The following is a 19,863-nucleotide window of genomic DNA, read 5'->3' as shown; positions in this document are numbered from 1 at the left end:
ACTTTGTTCAGTATTGCTACTGCTACTTTCTGTTTAGTTCTGGTCCTGCTCTTTTGCTGAGATTAAACTTTTTATCTATTAGGCTTAATTTTCTGCATGTGGATGAAGTAACACATCACTAGTATAGCAATCAACTCAAATACCTGTTATGTTGAATATATTTTTTCCCTTATTATTCCTGTCATTTTGATGTAGCAGCAGGAGAAAAAAGCTCTTCTATTCTTTGCAGGGGGTGCCACAGTAAAGAAGCAGTCCCGTCACCGAGTCATCATCCAGCTCCCTGCCAACGGTGGTCGAGAGTGCCCAGAATCCTTGTTTGAGGAAAAGGAGTGTGAAGCTTCTCCCATCTGCCATAGCTACAGGTAGTCTAAATCAACGAGAGTCATCTCCCACCTGATTTTTCAACCTGTATTACCTCAAAGGCTTGTTGAATTACACTAAAAAAAAAAAAAACAACAAAAAAACGGATATGTACCTAAATCAAGATTTCAAAACGCATATGTAGACTCAGATGGGCACAGAGGGAGTCACCAGTTCATTTTGTCCTTATTCCTTTGCAGGAACATTGCAGCCACTGAGAATTACTTTCCAGGATAAGTCTTTCTTAGCAACTGTTTTGAAATTATATACTATTTTAAAAAGTCTTCCTTTCTACATGATCCAAAGCACTAAAATGTACCCTAAACTGTTTAGGAGAGCTGAGTTCTGCTACCATGCTCTGCTATGCACAGTTTCCTCTATCATTCCACCCCCTCCAGCCCAGATAGTCCATAGTTCATACATTGTTTAACAAATAAAATTCTCTGTCTTGACTTAACCTTCACCAGAGAATGATGTGGATTCTTCCAATTCTTACCATTACTGCTTAAGAAAATTTTGAAGCAGTTTGATATTATCTGAATGGCATGGAAAAATCCAGATAAAAATCAGGATCTGATTGTTGATACAAAGTTTAGAAAAATCTGATAGAGGTAGTTGGGTTTGCTTGATGAAATAAATAAAAACGAGATAAAAATAGGTTTTTTTCTCATGAATTATAAATATGTTTGAATTGGAAGGCAATGTTATTTTTGCCATGTCTAGAGAAGAACATCTGCTACCATCTATGAAACCCATCTCTGTTGCAGTGATGCAAATAGAATTTAAGCCTATTTTAGCCAAAACAAATTGAGATTAAAGAAATGTATTGCTTTCATCATCTGACAAGAATTATCTTTGCAGATTCATTAGGAGATCTCACTCTATATAACTGAAAGATATGAAAGGCTGTAAAACAGCATTGGGAAGCTACCAAAATCAGCACTCCAAATATCAGAGAGATACAGCTTTTTATCTTATAAAATGCTGACTGTTCCTCTTCTCTTTAGTATCTTCAATCTCAAATTTTAGCTGTAGTGGTGAATTTAAATTTCGTTACACAAACTAATACTAAAAACATTTTCTATATATTCCTTTATCATCTTTCTAACCCATACATGTGTTGCAGCAGATGGACTCACACACTCAGTTCATGCTTTAGTTTATATACTGGCCTGCAGAGGCAAGTTACAATGAGACTTGAGGTGCAAAAGCACTGAGAAAATTCATGAGAACAGCAGATGCCCCTCCTTCCTGCCTCTGAATAAATCAGATAACTGTGGATTATTTCAGAGATGTGACAATAATTTGTTTTATTCAGTGGCTAGGGTATTCAACAACACCAGAAAGGAACTTTGTAGAAGTTTTGTAGCGGTTTATGTTAATGCAAAATAATTGAAGCAGTGTATTATTGTGTTTCTTGACTAATCTTTTGCAAAATCTTTTTGCCTGTGTTTTTTCTAGCTTTTTTTTAATATGGTCTAGGCCCCTATTCACTTTGTGTTGGATCTTCTGGTTGTCTTTGCATTTGTGAGGTGATTTCATTCCACTACTTTAGACTCCATGTTCTCTGGGATTGCCTGAGGCACCCCTGCAGTCATTTAAACTCACTGTCCCAATGCTTTGCTCTAGCTGAAGTCCCTTTTTCCTTCTAATTTCTCCTTTTCCAATAAGGTTTGGAAGATGAAGCTTAGCAAAGGATTTTTTTTTGTTGTGAAAACTTTACCCTTGTAATCATATCATTTGCAATTTGAGAAAGCAAAATAAAAACGATAGGACTTCGCTCATCTGGACTCATCTTTGTATCTCTAAGACTTGTTTGTGCTTCAAGCAAGGTAGATTTGCTTTGTTTATTGTTGTGTTGCAATGCTTACCTAAGGGTGGGGAAGAAAGCCTCTGGAGAAGAGGAAAGAAAGAAAAAGAGGAAGAAATACACTAATACCTATATGTGACAGCATTCACTGCCAAAAGTCACTCCCAATCAACCCTGGAGTCTTATCTCTGGAGTATGTTTGGGAAACTTCAGCACATCTCTAGTTCAGTGAGACAGGTGGAAAACTGAAAAGGAGGAAGGGAAAGTGAAAAAAGTAAAGAAGGTTTATTAGGATGTACTTGAATTTAAAACTTATCCTCATTTAATAGGATGTTTTTATGAGATAGTTGTTTTTATGAGATGTTAGTGTCACTTCGCTAAATCTGCTTGTCACCTTGACTGGTAAAATACTCTGACCATGCTCAGATATAAGCCCATAAAAAAGGAGTTCTGTTAAATGGGTATTCAAGTCACATAATTTTATTATTTTGTGTAGTATTCTTTTTAAAATTTCTCACGTTGTCTGTATATTAATGCTTTGTATTAATGTATAATCCTCTTGTTATGGTCTCTCTTCACTGTGTAATTGTTAGGTTATGTTCAAGTACCTTTGTACTTGGAAATCCTTGAAAATATATGATGTTTGCTTTCTCTTCCCTCCTCGGCCTTTTCCTTCCTCCCCAGTGCTCTTCATTGTCTAACCCTACAATGAAAAAAAAAAAAAGTTAATGGAAGAGGGAAAAGTTTACGGTATTGTTACTGTTTGTTGTTAACTGACTGTGACCAATAATAAATAATAGCTAACGATGGCTTGTAATGCAGTCTAGCACTTGATTGGTACAAAATTTAGATGGAAGTTGATTGTTTCTCCCCCTCATTTCAGGTGGAAGACCCACAAGTGGCGCAGGTGCCAGCTGGTACCGTGGTACGTGCGCCAGGACAGTCCAGGAGCACACGAGACTTGTGGTCCCGGGCTACAAGCAAGAGGTTAGACCCTTTGCCTCTATCATATATTTCTCAGAAGTCTATAGCTTCACTGGTGTGTGAAACACCTGAATTTTATTCATTACATCCTAACATTAATTTTATCTGCATGTTAATTCCTGTGCATTGGAAAGGAAAGTACTGAATGCTAATGTGGTAGGGTGCATCCTAACCAGTATTTTGCAAATGTTTCATTGCTAAAATACCAGTGCTAATTTATTTTTAAGTATAGATACCACATTAGTGACTAATTTTATGGTATTATTTGGTCAGATTATTGCACCTGAAGCAGGCTTGCAAAGGTGTGGAAGTAAGTTTTCAAAAAGAAGGAAAAAAAAAAAAAAGAAATGGATGGGTGATTTTACATGCTTCTGTTTGTGAAAAAGGTTGTGTAAATTCACCCGTGAAAATGGGACATTTTTCATTTGGTGAAAACATACTTATGGGGATGTCCATTAGGCCAAAATTTAAGACTTTTGCTTCAAGACTTTTGTTTGAAAATTTTGGATTGGAGGATTCAAATAATTTTGAACTGGAAGGATGCTCTTGAGGTCCCTTGTTCCAGCCTTCCACCCAGAGCAAGGCCAGTTTCAAAGTTAGATCACACTTAGAGTAGAGCAGTTTTCCCAGGGCCATGTGTCAGCGTGTTTGGAACATCTCCCAGCTCTCTGGGCATCTGCAGCCTTTGTGGGCGTTTGCTCCAATGCTTGTCCAGATTAACACTGAATTTATTTTTTTCCTATTGTCTAAGCTGAAATTTCTCTTGCTGCAGTCCGTGTGTGGGACCCCTTATTCTTTCACCATATATCTCTGAGAACAGTCAGGATTTCTCTTCTTTGCACCCTTGAATTAGGTAGTTGTAGAGAGCAATGGGAGCACTGAGAGATGCCTTTACACTGGTAAAGTTCAGTGCCAGCCCATTTCTCTAGGCTGTCAAGGTCCTCTGAATGTCAGCCCTGCCCTGTAGGTAAGTATTCACTGCTCCTCCCAGACAGATGTTGTCCCCAAACTTGCTGAGGATGCTTTCTGTACAGGTTGTTAAAGATGCTAAAGAGAACTGGCCCTGGAATTAACCACTCAGGTGCAGCACTTTTAAGCAGCCACTGGCTGGACTTTGAGCTCAGTGATTCGTACACTTATCCACCATTTTCATTTGATAACAAATAATTTTAGCATCCCTATCCAGCTTTACTATCAACTGTCTTCACAGAGAGTTTTGTGAATTTATAGTATAGTCAGGAGGGGTTTTTAGGTGCATTAAATAAATCCAGTATGAAAATAACTGCAATTCTTACTTTCTGTGTTACAGTAATTGAATTACTTTGAACTGCTAGTCAACCCTGAATTCCAGGAAGGTTTTTGGTTTTTTTCTTTTGTCTTTTCTGAGTAGAAACTCCTATCCATTAAAACAATATTGGCTCAGCAGATTGTGGAATTCCTGTGCAAGGACACTGGTAACTGTGGAAGTTAAATGTTCTGGTCATTAACTTCCTTGCACTATTAAAATAGGTTATGGTATACTTTAAAAAGTCATAGAGTAAATCTTAAGCTAGTAACTTCTATCATTTACCAAGAAAGTGTTACAGGAAATCAATTTAGAACTTACCACAAAATAGAACCTGAAGGTATTTCCTGCTAATACAAAAGACTGCTGGCGTGGTAATTCTTTGGAAGGTCTATCACTAATGCAATCCATCTTCAGCTCTGGAGGATGCATCCAGATTACATACTGAGAAAATAAGATTTCTGTCTTTGACAGTAGGAGTTCACATATTACAAAACATTCCCTTCTCTACTTGCATGGTATGTATTGTGTCTCAGTGTTTTTATACCTGAGAATATGTTAAGTATATCTTTTGTGCTCAGTAGTGTAAACTGATACTCTGTAGAAGCTATAAAAACCAGCAAGACCTTGCTTTAGATCCAGAAAAGTAATTTTTTTTCTATTTTTCTGAATGCCTTTACAATGAATATGACTTGAAAGTAATACCTGAATTTTTGCACAAAAATAAATTTCACCTTGGAAAACATACTTCTGCAATTCTAGAGATTATCTATTGAAGTTTTATTTTTTTACTTTGTACCCCAGAAAATCGCATTTTTAACATGGACAGTGTGGGTTGTTTTTTCTTTTTTTGTTTTATATAGGTTATGTCCTACACAGGGCATTAACATATTCCCTTTCCCCTCTTACATTTAAAAATCTGCCATAAAAATAGCCATGTGTGAATTTTCTGTGGTGTGCGTTATTTTGTTCAGTCCCCTGCCCAAGAATTGATTTCATCCCAGGAGGGTGCTCTCTGAAGGGAGACTGACCTGAAAGCAGGTATCTGCCTGGAGCTCCACTCTGGACAGGATTAATAAGTTTTCCCCAGCTTCTGAAGGATGGTCCTGGAAGTGAGTTCATCCCCTCTTCCCGCTAATGCTACAAAATGAGGAAATGCTAAACACTGAAATATAAAATCCATTTGTTATAACATTCTGAGATAGCTTTTTTACTCTGATAATGGAATAATTTGAACAATTCATTTAAGTATTTGTTGGTGATTTCTGCAGAAATGCTTACCATGCTTTGAAAATGTAGACATAGCAACATTTTTTAATTGAAAAAAAGTTATCTCTAAAATTTCTGGTGCTCAAGAATGCAGAAATCAACACATCCATTCATCTGCCTGTGGTAATTTAGTATTGATGACAAATGGTACCAATAAGCTTGTAGAAGTAACCTCAGCCCTTTGGTTTCCTGTGGATTCTCCTTTCATTTTGTGTCAATACACAGTAGAGCAAGTAATTGCATTCTTGTATGTGAGAACAGTTCTCAGTTCCTCTTTTTCCATGCCAGGGGATGTTGTCAATGCTATTAGTTTGTCATATTTTTGATCTGGTTGCCTACACACATTGTAACATGTAGTGTATCAGCAAATGTGTTAAATAAGAACAGAAATGTACACCAAGGAAAGACACATCTGACTATGCATTCATTAGTGGTTTATTTTGAACAAAATGGTCTGCACTGATTATATTTTCGTTTCAAAGATAATTAAATCTGAAGGAAAAGCCAGAAGTTGGAAGTTAAAAATGACTGGTTAGATGTCTGATTTTAAGTGTCCATTAATAACTTTATATCACAGCTTTAGTATTCATATTTTCAATCTTCAACTTCTTTATCACAGCAGTCTTTCATGGCAGAAGAGATACTTGGGTGAATCATAAATTTTAGAATTTTGATTCACTTTTAAAGACAGCTCTGTTTCTAGCTGTCTTGTATAATGAAGGTTTTGTTACAAAACTTTTCATTTCAAATGCACAGGTCACAAAACTAGAACTTGGGTCAACGCAGAGGAAAGAATAGGACAGTTTGTTGTTTTGGTTTAAGAAAAGATTTTTTTACAATTTCAAAAAATATAAGTATAGTAGCACAGTATGAATAGTTTGGTAGCAAAAGCATTCTTGTAGTCACTAACCTTATTTGAACAAGACAGTCATGACATCTGTGTTGAATTTCTATGATGAACAGAAATTTGCAGTCATATCACTGGTAAAATACCTTTTAGCACTGGGTAAGTAGGTCAGAAATGTATTGAAGAATTACAGTAAAAGAAGACTTCTAACTGCCTCTTGTTCAAAACCCTCAAGAAAGGATATTGGGTGCATCTGCAAGGAGTTTAAAACTTCCTTTTGAACTTCTCCAACAGGAATAGGAAATGCAAAGACCAGCCACATTTTACTGCAAGAATATTTATGTTTTGTTTCTTTTCATAAGCTGTTTCTCAAGTAATGAAGAAATTGACCAGGTGTCTTGATGAGTTACTTGAAACCCAGGAGAGAGAGGCACAATGTGTTGGCAAATGCAAAATACAATAAAAAAGAAAGAAAAAAATAGAGCAAGAAAGTAAAAGTTTGGTAAAACCAGGCTCCTAGCATTTGATGGGGATGTGGCCTATGACTCTGTGAGAGGAACCTGCTAGGATGTGCTAGGAACTTTAGCTAGGGTGTGCTAATACTTTGTATTCTTAAGGATGACATTTGTTAACACAGAGATAGCTTCAAAGTGGTGGTCTGCTCAGTGAGACAGATGGATGTATGAACCTTGAAACTGTGAACAAGATAGGCAGGTATGTGTTATGTTATGCTCATAGCTTTAAAAATCTGTGTTGGTAAACCTCAGCTGCAGTGACTTCTGAAGGAGCTTGGACGTTCAGTTCAAATACCTTTTGACTTTCCTAGGAAAGCCAAGGAAATTTACTTACTAAAAAGCCTGTAGCTTCTGCAGATTTAAATAGGGCTTTTTGGACTGCATCCCAACACTAGTGAAGAGGACATGTAGCAGATGAGAAGCTCGAGTGCCCAAGCTGCAATAGCCTAATCACATTACGATGTGTATGGATGAATGCACATGGTAAGGGCTATCCCAGTGACCGAAAAGAGATTTGCAAAAGGATGCACAGCCTGCAGTCCTTGCCACCAGAAATCTTGCTCCAAGTTTTTATGAGGAATAGGATGAAAACTGTGGAATCTATCAGCATGTTCTGTAATGGTAAGGGGAAGGTTATTTATAAAACTTAAGTACTAAAGTTTAAGTTACTTAAGATGCTTAAGTAACCTGGCTGTCAGAGAAAATATCTGAATAGTTGTGTTTGGTGTCACAGGCAATTGGCCATTATTAGAGAGCTGATTCCATGCTCTCATGCTCTTCAGTCACAGGGTATATATAGAGTTATTTGAAAGACAGTGGAGCAGGGAAATTGGAGAAAGCTTCCCAGGATGGCCATGAGCACACAAGGAGTCCTTGCAGGCTTGTGTGAACCTTGGGAAGGCTCAGAGGCAAAACCATGGTCAAAAGCCCTTTCCTCTTGCTGTGGCTAAACAAGGATGGCAGCCTCCCTCTGGGCATTCCTTATGAATAGGGGGGGATTTGCTCTTCAGGGGGTTTTGTGTCTTCATTGAAAGCACAAGAAGGGAGATAACATCATGAAAGGGTGCTGCTGCTTCATAGAGTTATAAACTGCTATTTTAATGTCATTGAGACTTAATAGATGAGGGTGCCTTTCTGCTTGGTTTGTATTTTAGTTACTGTAAAGGACAATTGGTAGCTTCAGTTTTTCTACTAAAGTAAGAAATTAGGAAGCAAATCTTCACTGTGAGGGTGGTGAGGCACTGGAATGGGTTGGTTCTAAGAATCTATGAAAACAAGACCCAGAATCTCCAGACAACTTTATTCATCAGAAATGTGCTATTCTCTTTAACAGCTAAAGAATGATCAGACTTATATTTTCACATTATTTTTGGGACATGCTCCAACTGAAGAGACTTTGTGATAGACATATTGAATCATGCAGTGTCGAGTGTGCTGTGTCTCTTGGGAAAGGAAGTAAACATGAATGAAATCATAGCTTAGGTAGCATTCAGAGTGTGTGTAAGAAGTTAGTTTGCTGATGTAATTCTTGCTTTTCTTGAAGGGAAAGAATGCTCTTGTTGCTAGAAATACTTCCCAATTTAAAAAAGGGTATCATAAGGGTGTCGTATACCAAGAACATAGAGCATTCTTGTTTATAAAATATTTAATTTTTAGGTGTAGGAGTCTGAATCTCTCTTAATCTCACATCTCAGTGAAATCTCAATTAAGTATACTAATGATGGGAATATGCAAGGTTTTTATATAAACCCACACATAACAACACTTGCTTAAATGCTGTCCTGGTGTTTTGTTAGGCCGACAACATAAATATTAGCCTGTAGTCCCCTGTGACTTGGTGTAAAAAATGCCAGAAGACAAAATTTTAATTACATCCAATTCCCTTGTCTAGAAAATTCAGACTGCTGCTCATTTCACACCTTTCTTCTGGGGAATAATAATTGTTAAGTACCAAAATAATTTCTTAAGTGAGTGGCTTCCATGTTAAATTTGATTTTTTTTTTGTTTGTTTGTTTTTTTAACAGTACTACTGGTTTATGTTTTCATTTAACAACTGCTTGGGCTTAATTCAGTAATAGATGAACCAAGCTCTTTCCACTTACTGCTAATGTCTGTAATAAATATAACGTGGTTGTATAGGCAAAATAATTAATTTGACACTGCCTGGCTTTAAAGTAGTTGAAGACACATCTCTGTATAGTGAGCTACTCATTGATCTCAATGGCTTTTGCATAGTGTAATTAAAGAACTGTGAATCTGATCAGAGAGGCAGGGAAAGAGTTTGTCCAAATTAGGTTGTGACCAGAAAAAATAACTCCGCTCCACAGTAAGAACATTTCTGATGTTAAGTAAGGCATTTACTAGGTCAATATAATGTATTAATGGAATGTATGCAGTTTTCAAAATCTCTGCTTTAAGTAATGGAAAAATACCCACTCTTCAACAGTCACATGGACTGTAAACCTTTCAAATTTATACTTGAATCTGTAGAATTACAATAGGAAAATGGAGTATAGAGGCAATCATCCAGCCCTTGTCAACCAAAAATAACATGAATAGTTATGGACAGGCACTGCAGAAATTAAGATTCAGAAACTAATTTGGTATGCCAAACTCTCCTCTAATTTGGGTTAAGGTGAAATATTTAGGTCTCAAAAATGAAGAGTTTTCCTGCTTTGATTGCTACAGTGTAACTGACTGTTAATCTGGAAAAAAACCAAACCAAACAAACAAACAAAAAAACCCCACAAAGTGTTAATCCTCAGGGGAGCTTCTCACCTGGATCTGCTTGATGTAAATTAGATGCTCTAATAGGAGTCTGAAAAAATTTATGACAGAGTGGATATCTGCCCACAGAGTAATGTTTAATAACCAAGAAAGATAAGGGAATGAATGTTGACTTCAGAAGAACTCAGTTTAGCTAGAAAGGCATTATATTTTTTGTATTTTTTAACAGACAATGTTTATGGTGTATCAAAGCACTAGATATAGGGGCAGTATTCAAAACTTTCCAAGGTTATTAAAAGTTACTGGGTTAATCACTGGACTGTCTTTTAGCCCTTGGCTAGGTCTAGATTTCAGTGCTAAAAATGGTGGCCTATATCTCCCTGAGAATGCACTGAAGATAATGCAATTAGTTTTGCTGATGTATGCCACACGCCAAGGTCAAACTCAAAATAGAGGATTTATGTTTGACCTCTGAATTTCCACATGGTGGGACTAGGCTGAACTGTGCTTTTACCTCAGGGAAACCAGTGTGTGTTATTTGCAGAAAAGACTATCTCACAAAAAAAACATAACAAGCCTAGGCTCATACTGGAAGATACTGGTATGACGTGTTTCACAAAAATATTTGTGATAGTAGATCACCATCCTTAAAAAAGTTGTATGGATTTTCAATTTTCAAATATTTGGTTTTGCTCATTGAATGACTATAATTATATCTGAAGAAAAAAGTGTTTCTCTAGTACACTACACCAATAATAATAGGATTTGACAGAATAATTGTATAAGACAATGTACAGCTGGTAAGTCCCCCAGTAAGCACACCTTAAGGCACTACTGAGCCTATTACAAACAGTGCTGGTAGCCCTGCTCCAAAGAGAAGTCATGGATCAGGGAAATTGTTTGCTTAGCATCTCTGAAAAAACAAACCCCCCTTCCTTTCATAGGGTTTTACCACAGACACGTGAAAACAATTCACTTGGGACTTTTGTATATGTTTTAGTAGGCACATTATAAAATGGACCATGTGGGTCATCAAGTTCAGGTTTCTAGAGTCATTAGGTAGAAATTTAGATTTAAACTGTACGACAAAGAAAAGTTTTTCAGAAATCATAGATCTCTAAATCTGTACTACTACCTTACAAGACTCTGAAGGAAAATAAAAATAATTTCCCCAGGTATTCTTCCTTCCTCCTCCAAGACATAGTCAGTCATAGCCAGTTTTCTCTTTCATATTGAAACTTTGCATTCAAATCCCATTTTTCTCCAATAGTTGAACTGATTATGCCATAATAGTTTTGTTATTATAATTTACATTTTTTTTCCATTTATGTATCAATAAAACAATTATTGTCAGTCCAATTGAAGTGCCATGCTTACGTTATGGAGCAGAGCATAATATAAAACATGATAATTCCCTCATACGAATACAGGATTATATAATGTGTTCAGATACAATGTTACTGCAGCAATTGGTAACCCAAATTATTTTCACAGCCACTGCTGTATAGGTATATTGCATATACCTTGTGCTGTCAGATGCCAAGAAGCATAAATGTAATTCTATTATATACACAACTAGAAGATTCCAATCTCATTACTCTATAATAAGTATTGTGTTGTTTTGAGCAAGTAAATAAAATTATATTTACTGAGGCTTTGGGTTAGAACAATAGATAAGCAATTGTGTTAGAAAGAAGTTAAATTATCCATGAGGAGCAATAATAGAGCATTGTTAAAGCTATATTAATGAATCAGCCTTATTCTTTGTAAATTGTTATGGTTCAACTTCTTCACTTTGTGTTTCCTGAAGTTTTCTTGAGGAACTTGGTTTTTCTTCATATAAGTAAGAAGCTTCTATGCAAGATCTGGCTATCCTGTTATAAAGCATCGTAGCCCTGCTGTCTGATACTTTATCCCCAGCAAACATGCTTTGTCCTCTAAGTTTCTAGACTAAAAATTGAGGAACATCAAGCAGCAGTTCTGTTATATATATGTTGCTTTATATAGAGTGCTTATACACTATTGAGCTAACTGAAATGGCACTGCAAATTTTATAATTTCTAAGTTACAGGCTGTATCCATAGGAAAAATGATAATGAGAAATGTGGTACAACAGGTATGGATGACAGTGCAACCTTTATAATATTTATGTCTGTCTATCACATGCTTTTTTCTCCTGTTAAATCCTGATAAGTATTAATTTAAACAGAATCTCAAAAAAGTCAGAAATGTCATATATATATATATATATATATATATATATATATATATATCAATTCAAGGGATAACTGCTTGCAAATATTTGGGTTTTTTATCAGTGTTCTGGGCTCTCAGTGTGATTTTTGTGGGAGAATATTGTAGAGTTCCAAAACTGAATAGAGACATTGATGGAAAAACTCCATTCTTTTTTGCTTCCAGCAATTACATGTCGCAGACAAGACGGAGGGCAGGCTGACATCAGTGAGTGCCTTAAATACTCTGGCCCGTTACCACCCTTAACTCAGGAGTGCCAGATTCCCTGCCAAGATGACTGCCAGTTTACAAACTGGTCAAAATTTTCATCCTGTAATGGGGACTGTGGAGGAGTCAGGACAAGAAAACGCACCCTTGTTGGTAAGAGTAACCAGAAAAATAATGCATCTTTTGTGAATTATTGCTACTGTTTTGATTAAAACCTGCATTGTTCTGAAGTTCTCTTATGACAAACAAGCAAAATTTGTCATTGTGGCAGAAAGCAGACCCAGTGTCACTGTCATGCTCTATATAGTGTTAGTAGAACAAAAAAATAATGCCTCGGGAGAACAAACTCCTGGCATATGTCTCGAAATCTTCATCATGGGGAAGTATGTAGAAAGATGGGAGAACAGGAGGCCAGGGTTTCTTCTAAATAGAGCACAGACAGTGATCTGCAAAGCAGACCATCTCTTTTCCTGACAGGCAAGTCAGCATTGCCTATAGTTCCAGGGAAGTGGAAAATGTAAAGTAGTATAATTAACCAAGAGTCTGATCCAGCCCATGGAAAGAAAAGAAAGTAAAAAAAGTATTTTCCTGCGTTTTTGTTGAACCTTGCGTTATCTTTGCAACAAAAAGGGACACAACTCTTGGCTATTTTAAAAGTTTTCATGCTGTGGTTACGTCAAACCGTGATTCTGCACTCTGATTCTGTGCACAAAGAGGTCAGGAAGGCTTCTGGTTTATGGTTTATCATTTACACAGAATTATGTCCTTGTGATCATCTATTTGTGCTAAACAGTTAACAAATATAAGAGACAGACCTTTGAGGTTATACTCTAATGCAATTTCTGAGTTACAGCTTAAATTATGAAAATATTTTTTCAAAGTATTTTGAGGTTTTTTTGCTTAGACTTTACTGATAAGTTTAATGAAAATGTTGGATGATTTACTGAGTGTTGAAAAGCATGTAACTCACAAACACTACCTGATTTTCTTAATGGTGTAAAAAGCCTAAGACCTTGGGGTCTTCAATATGATGTAGGAAGTGTGAGGCACTCAGAGAAGTCCCAAGGTAGGAAATTTCTTCCCTCTCGAATCACTTTCAGTCACAAATAAGGTTAAGCAGGTTTAATTCTACCAAGACAAGAATGTGGATTCAGAAAACTGATAATGAAAACCAGAGGGGCTAGACTCAATTATTTGCAGTTTCTTGATTTATGTTTTGTTTTCTCAGCAGTTTAGGGAGCAGGTTTGCAATTTGCTTTGATTCCTCCATGATAGTGTGCACAAGCTGTATCTTGCCGGAGTTGTCTAACCAGATTGAATTCTCACCAGAATTAACAGGGTTTTTTATTTTGGGTTTTTTTAAAAGCTGGACTGTGATTGAGAAAAAAAAAAATCTTGTTGAAATTCCCTTGGAGCTTCCAGTAGAAAAAGCTTTTAAAAGAAAATCTAGTGAAAGATTTTTTTTTTTTTTTTTTTTTTTTACTAAAACTGGGGACAAACCAGTCAGCAATCATTTCTCCATAACAGGATGAGGTGTTAATGCACTTGCGTTCCTCTTTATACTTCTGGTCTTCACTGCATCAGGACTTTTCTTTCAGATGGTGTTTTGGTACATTTAGAACTGCTGTGGCAGCGAAGTGCTTTTCAGCCTCTTGCTAGAGATCATAATTTTGAGCCTTAAGCTTTGTTTTACCTCTTTTGAACTCCTTAGGTTTAGTCTTGTGTCAGGTTTATGATTGAGTTGGTCTTTTCCCTGTCTAAATGTTTGCTCTCCAGGTACTTTTAGTTTTCTGTTCTTCCACTGCTTTCATACAGCAGCTCAGATCACCACATGAGGCAATACATGGCTTAATTTTTTGCCTTATTTCTTGACGCAAATAAGAATGCTCTTACTTTGTGTCCCTTGAAACTTCTTCATGTTTTAGTTAACAGAACCAAAAAATTTACAATAATTTGTCCAACCCTTTGTCACAAGCTTTTCCTCGTTCTCTGTGATGGACACCCTCTTTAAAACATTTTTTTCTTCAACTACTTTTTAATCTGATATTATTATCATTCTTATTTTTATTTCTTCTGTGTGAAATGAAGCAGAAAAAAACATGCACTGCTTTTAAATTATAGCTGAAGCCTCAAGAATGAGACTCAGCCTCTGTCACAGCCATATTTGCCAATTAGTCTGTGTTGTCTGTGGTGGAGGAAAGCTAGCTAAGGGGGGTGCCCATTAGCAGCCTCAGGAAGAATGTGATAAGATCCAAACCCTATCCCCCACTCTATCCCTCTGTAAATCAGAAGACCCATGGACAATGAATAATTCATGATCTTTAAGAGGGCTCACTGTGGCTGTTCTATAGCTCCAGTGAACTTTATGCCATGGATTGCTTCCACAAGGGAAAATAAAAATCCCTGACTAACACTTTTTAAATTTTATTTTAAAAACAAAGCAAGAAAAAATAGATTCTCTTGCTAAACTGCTAACACTTTGAGATACTTCTCTGTCCAGGGTTAAGTTACCCCTTAAAGCTTGCTAAGACTGTGTGTTCTCTGGTGTGTCCTCTGTGGCAATGTGCTACCCAGACTAACGTGTAAAACTGACCTGGAGTGAATTAATTAATTCATAATAATTTATGCTGAAAATGGGGAGGAGGAGAAGTCTATATTTAGTATAGGTTGTGTTGTCTAAAAGATGAACTTTCATCAGATACCTTTTTTTCTATTCTAAATAAAGACAATAGTAAATACAAGCACTAAAGGTGCTGCTAAGTTGTGTCCAGTGCCTAGTTTGGAATAGCAAGGAAAATTCTACAGCATATTAATTTACCGTAGTATCTAAGCAACAAGCACATTTAAAACTGCTTTTGCAAAAATCTTCTTCATTAATATATATGAACTATCTAGTAAGGAAAGCAAAACTATCAAAGAAAAGATTAAAAATAGATTTAATGGGAAGTGAAAGGTGAGTGGATGGCTGTGCTTCAGTTGGAGAAGGAAAATAAGAAGATTCTTGAAAATAAATTCTCAGAAGAAGCTTATTCTATAAGAAGGGAAGAATGCTAATTAACCAATGTATGATAACATGATGAATTTTTCTAATTGCACTCCCCAACCACTTTTATCTGAAGTAAATATAAATATATGGCTTCATTTTTAAAGATGTTTTCTTTGTGCAAATTGTAGGCTTCCATTACTTAAGAAACTGAAGTCATTAACCTAAATGTATAAAGTATAATTTAACTGGTTTCAGGCATATCTATTTGATGGCAATCATTTGTTACAGAAATCTAAATGAAATTTTTTATTAAATGCAAAACCGATGCGAACTTTCTGAAGCATTTTTTTCTTCTTCCTAGGAAAAAGTAAGAAAAGAGATAAATGCAAAAATTCTCAGCTGTATCCTCTGATTGAGACTCAGTTTTGCCCGTGTGACAAGTACAGTGCTCAGCCTGTGGGAAACTGGTCAGACTGTATTTTACCAGAGGGGAAGCCAGAAGTATTGCTGGGCATGAAGGTACAAGGAGACATCAAGGAGTGTGGACAAGGCTATCGCTACCAGGCCATGGCCTGCTATGACCAGAACAATCGACTCGTGGAAACCTCTCGATGCAACAGCCATGGTATTTAGTAACCTCTTTTCTTTCATCTGCTTACTTACCAGCTTTATTTCATTCAGCATAAAGCTAGCAGATTGATATTTATCACTTATGCTGCATTTTATCCCAAGATACCGTCAATCCCAGCACGCGTTTTTGTGTAAAGTTAAGTTTTGCAGTAAACTTAATTTTTACTGTTTACTACAGTGCAATACTTAAAAGCAAATTACTAAGTATTTTAATAGATAAGCATTTATCATACTGTTTTTCCTGTTAACTGTACCTGCATATTTAAGAATAAAGACGAATCAGATCCCTAAAAATAAACAGGGACAGCATGGAACTATTTTCTAAAGGCCGAAATTATTTCCACAGACTCTTTAGATAGGTTTAATCTCCTTAAGTGTCCTTATCCCTGTCATTGATGCTCTTCAGCACTTTACCAGGCATGCATTGACCTGAGTTCAACAGCACACAACTCTGTCTCTGTGAAATTGTCATGTGTAAAACTAGGATGTTTCAAGAGACTATGTTCTTTGTATTCACATTGCTCCTTGAGGGAGCAGTGTTCCCTCCTAAAGTGGAATCTACAGTGTTAGGATCAAAATTGGCACTTCCTGATTTTTAGTGAGCCAGAAATGTGCTAATATACATCACTAAAGTTTTTGTGTTGATTTATATTCCTGCTTGCAGTGCAAAATTGTATCTGAGCTATTGCTGTGAGAAGCTGAATGTTAGCATCCATGCCATTAAAAGGTCAATGCAAGTTTAATTTGTAATTGTATTCTACTTTCTAATATTGAATTAAGATAACAGAGTTGTCATTTATTTACTTGGATAAAACTAAAATAGATAATCAGAGAAATTGAATGACTTAGGAGGATTTTAATTAGCACTATTAGTTCCTGTTTAGAGCTATGATAAATTAGAAACTGAAGGTGCCAAGCCACGCTGTAGCATACCATAGTGATTTGATGGAAAATTGAGCATTCAGCTTAATATCTCAAAGCAAAGCTGGAAGATAATTAGTGAAGAATTTTCTCCCATGTTTTTTTTTTGTTTGTTTGTTGGGTTTTTTTTTCTCGAACTGAAGGATGTTTACATAAATACATTCAAATGACAAAGTCTGTATGCTAAACTCACATAGGACAGGAAAACTCTATTTCCACTCTGATACTGTTCTTTAATTCTGTTGTCAGCAGTTTTTCACTGGTTTGAGGTCTGCCAAGATTTAAATTTGTTCTTTTGTGCAGTCTGAAGAGGGCATGCTACACTTACTTAGGATGACCAGAGTTGCTTGTCATCTTTGCAGGACCAAAAGGGTTATCTGTTATTGATAGTTGAAAATACTCATAGTACGGATAATTTCTAAGATGTACTTAATTTATTGTTTGCTTGCAGCATTTTTCCAGGTTTAGCATACAAGGGGGATAGAACAGATGGTATAGATGTTTCAGTCTAATTTCAGTGCATGTTTGATGCCTTTTCGAAGTACCTGCTTTGTATTCATGGATTACATTTGGATGATTTATTTTTCTTTTCTCAACATGTATAAAGTCCTGTTTGGCCACTTAAATCTTATTTTATATCTTGCCAGTATTTATGATATTTTTCTCATTATTTTTGTGCCATTGGTGTATGACAGTTCTTCAGTTTGGCAACCTCTATATTTCAGTGTGCTGTTTGCTTTTTTTCTTTAAGCACAAACATAAAAGCTGTATTATGCCACATCAACAAGGGACTTCCATAATATCACAATAGTTACCTCACCTGCTAGCAAATAAAAGAAACTTTGTAACTTCCCATCAATCTGCTTTTATTTTTTTCAAGCTAAACTTGACAGGACTCATAATTCAAGCCTGCCCAGGTTATTTTTTTAAATTCTAACAGAGCTGCTTATTTCCCTACGGAAATTATAACACTGAATTTCTCACTAATTTTGCAGCTGATCCAAAGAAGAAGGGTCAGTTTTGTCTGCTATGTTACCTGCTTTATTCAGAAATCTGTTTTACTGTTAGTTACTGTGAGTCTCTTATTTCTTTTCCAAGCAGTATAGGATATAATCACAATTTTTATGGGATATGATTTGGCAATTATCTTGGACTAGGAGAGAAATCAAGAGCTTTATTTAAGAGAAGATGCTTTCTGTGTGGTGTCCAGCTTTTACTTGATTTTTTATTAGATCACAATGGAATTGTGAAGTGGGAAAAGGGGATAATTGCACCTCTTCACCTGTGACAACATCCTCTAAATGTAACAAGAGGGACAAACTATACCCTTGCTGATGTTATTAAGGTATCATTGGATGTATTGCAGGATATATTAAAATGCCACAAGAAACTCAAATTGCCAGACTGTAAAAAGTTTCATGTAAATACTGTTATGTAAATTTGTGAGGCCATAAACAGGCCAATATTGCAAGTCATGCTATTTTGAGTGGGAAGAATCAGAAAACAAACCTGCTAAGCATTGCCAAAAAATTCATAAGCTTTTTGTTTTGTGAAATGTTGTGTACTTATGATCACAATTAACTTGGCTTATTCAGGAAAGAAAAGGTAAACAAGAGCAGGTGAATAAATACTTCAGAGCTCTTTTTACTGCTTGACACATCTCATTTTCAAAAGATTTGAGAAGAATTAACTAAAAGTTTCACAGGCACTGAGGAGCTAAAGGAAGGGCTCAACACAAAGAAGGTCCTAAATTAGGAGGCCCATGGGAGGATTCTCACAATAACATTTGATATTTTGGGTGCAGCTTTAAAATCTGGAGTATGAAAAAGTTTCTCAAGACAGGAGTGACCATAACAAAAAAGGCAAAGTATGGGTAAATAAATCAGTCACCAGTAGGTAAGAACCCTGGAGAATCAGAGGGTAGAGTCCTTCTGAAGAGGGTCCTTAGCTTTCTCTAGCTTAACAGGTGTTTCAAAAGAATTCCCAAACTAAGACCTACGTTTCATCTGCAGAGGGGCTACATAAGGTTTTTTTTCTTATTTTCTTTCTTATCTGTGTTTTTTTCCAGTACATTATATGCCTAATATTTTGGGGTTTGCTTTTAAAAATGTTTTGTTTCAAATTTGAGCTGAATTTGTAAATAAAAGTGATAGTACCACTCAGCAGCCTTTTGAAATATTCTGCTGCCTGCATTTTATAGTCATACCAATTCTGTGGAGTGTGGGCAGGAGCTAACAGCTGACACTTGTCAGCAGATGTGTCAATGGCAGCTAAAAGCAGTATCTGAGCTGTTGTTTACCTGTTTTCTTTGACGTGAGATGCATAAAATGCACTTTCTCTAGTTCCTGCTTTTTTTCAGTACTACACAGGTAATTTTACTGGAGAAATACAAAAATTTATATATCTCTTGATAGTATAGTGTGGAAGGTTGTTTTTTTGGTTTGTTTTTAGTTTGGTTTTTTTTTCCCATTGGAAAAGCAGCAGTTGTTTTTCCTAGCTTTATCCCTGTCATCACTAGCATACTAGAGCCCTGTGGGGAATGAGGTGAGTCTGCCAAGAATCTGTTTCACTGTATTTGTGAATAAAATTGAAAGTCTCTTCATCGTCCCTTTAAGCTGCACCTCAAAATTTTCATGACAAAAAATCAAAAGCAGGCCACTGTCATGCTCTTGAGCTATGCTATTTGCTCTCCACTATTCAGTTTTCCTCCATCATTTCTCAGTTAGGACTCGTGACCCACATAAGCTGAGTGGTGGTTGTGTTTCTGTGTAGCGAAGGCAAACAGAGTAGCGTGGCAGACAGATGCAGCATTTTTATATAGGTCGTATTACCCTTCTTAATTCATGGCAGTGTACTGTTAAGACCTTAGGCACGGTCAACCAGTCCAGGATAGTTTGTCTGCTGCCTTATTAGTGTGAGATTATTTCTCCCTTTAGCATTAATTAAATGAGATGCACTGATTTGTGCTGACTCTACAAAGCCCTCCGTGGCTACAAGGCTTATGCAGGGGATTAGAGAGGAATATCTGTGTATCAGTGAATACTTTTACAACAGCTGCTAGGAGTATCA

General features: G+C 36.3%; 1 protein-coding gene across 1 annotated transcript in view; it reads left to right on the top strand.

Annotated features, from left to right (window-relative positions):
* THSD7A (thrombospondin type 1 domain containing 7A) overlaps positions 1-19,863 on the top strand; it is a 194,794-nt gene that overhangs the window by 137,725 nt on the left and 37,206 nt on the right. The window contains exons 10-13 of the mRNA XM_071735333.1: positions 230-362; positions 3,054-3,157; positions 12,216-12,410; positions 15,605-15,868. Coding sequence (XP_071591434.1) covers positions 230-362; positions 3,054-3,157; positions 12,216-12,410; positions 15,605-15,868 — 696 coding nt within the window. The remainder of the gene's footprint in view (positions 1-229; positions 363-3,053; positions 3,158-12,215; positions 12,411-15,604; positions 15,869-19,863) is intronic.

This window comes from Heliangelus exortis, chromosome 2 (genome assembly GCF_036169615.1).
Source record: "Heliangelus exortis chromosome 2, bHelExo1.hap1, whole genome shotgun sequence".
Lineage (NCBI taxonomy): Eukaryota > Metazoa > Chordata > Aves > Apodiformes > Trochilidae > Heliangelus > Heliangelus exortis.
This window is presented reverse-complemented; position numbering and strand designations above follow the sequence as displayed.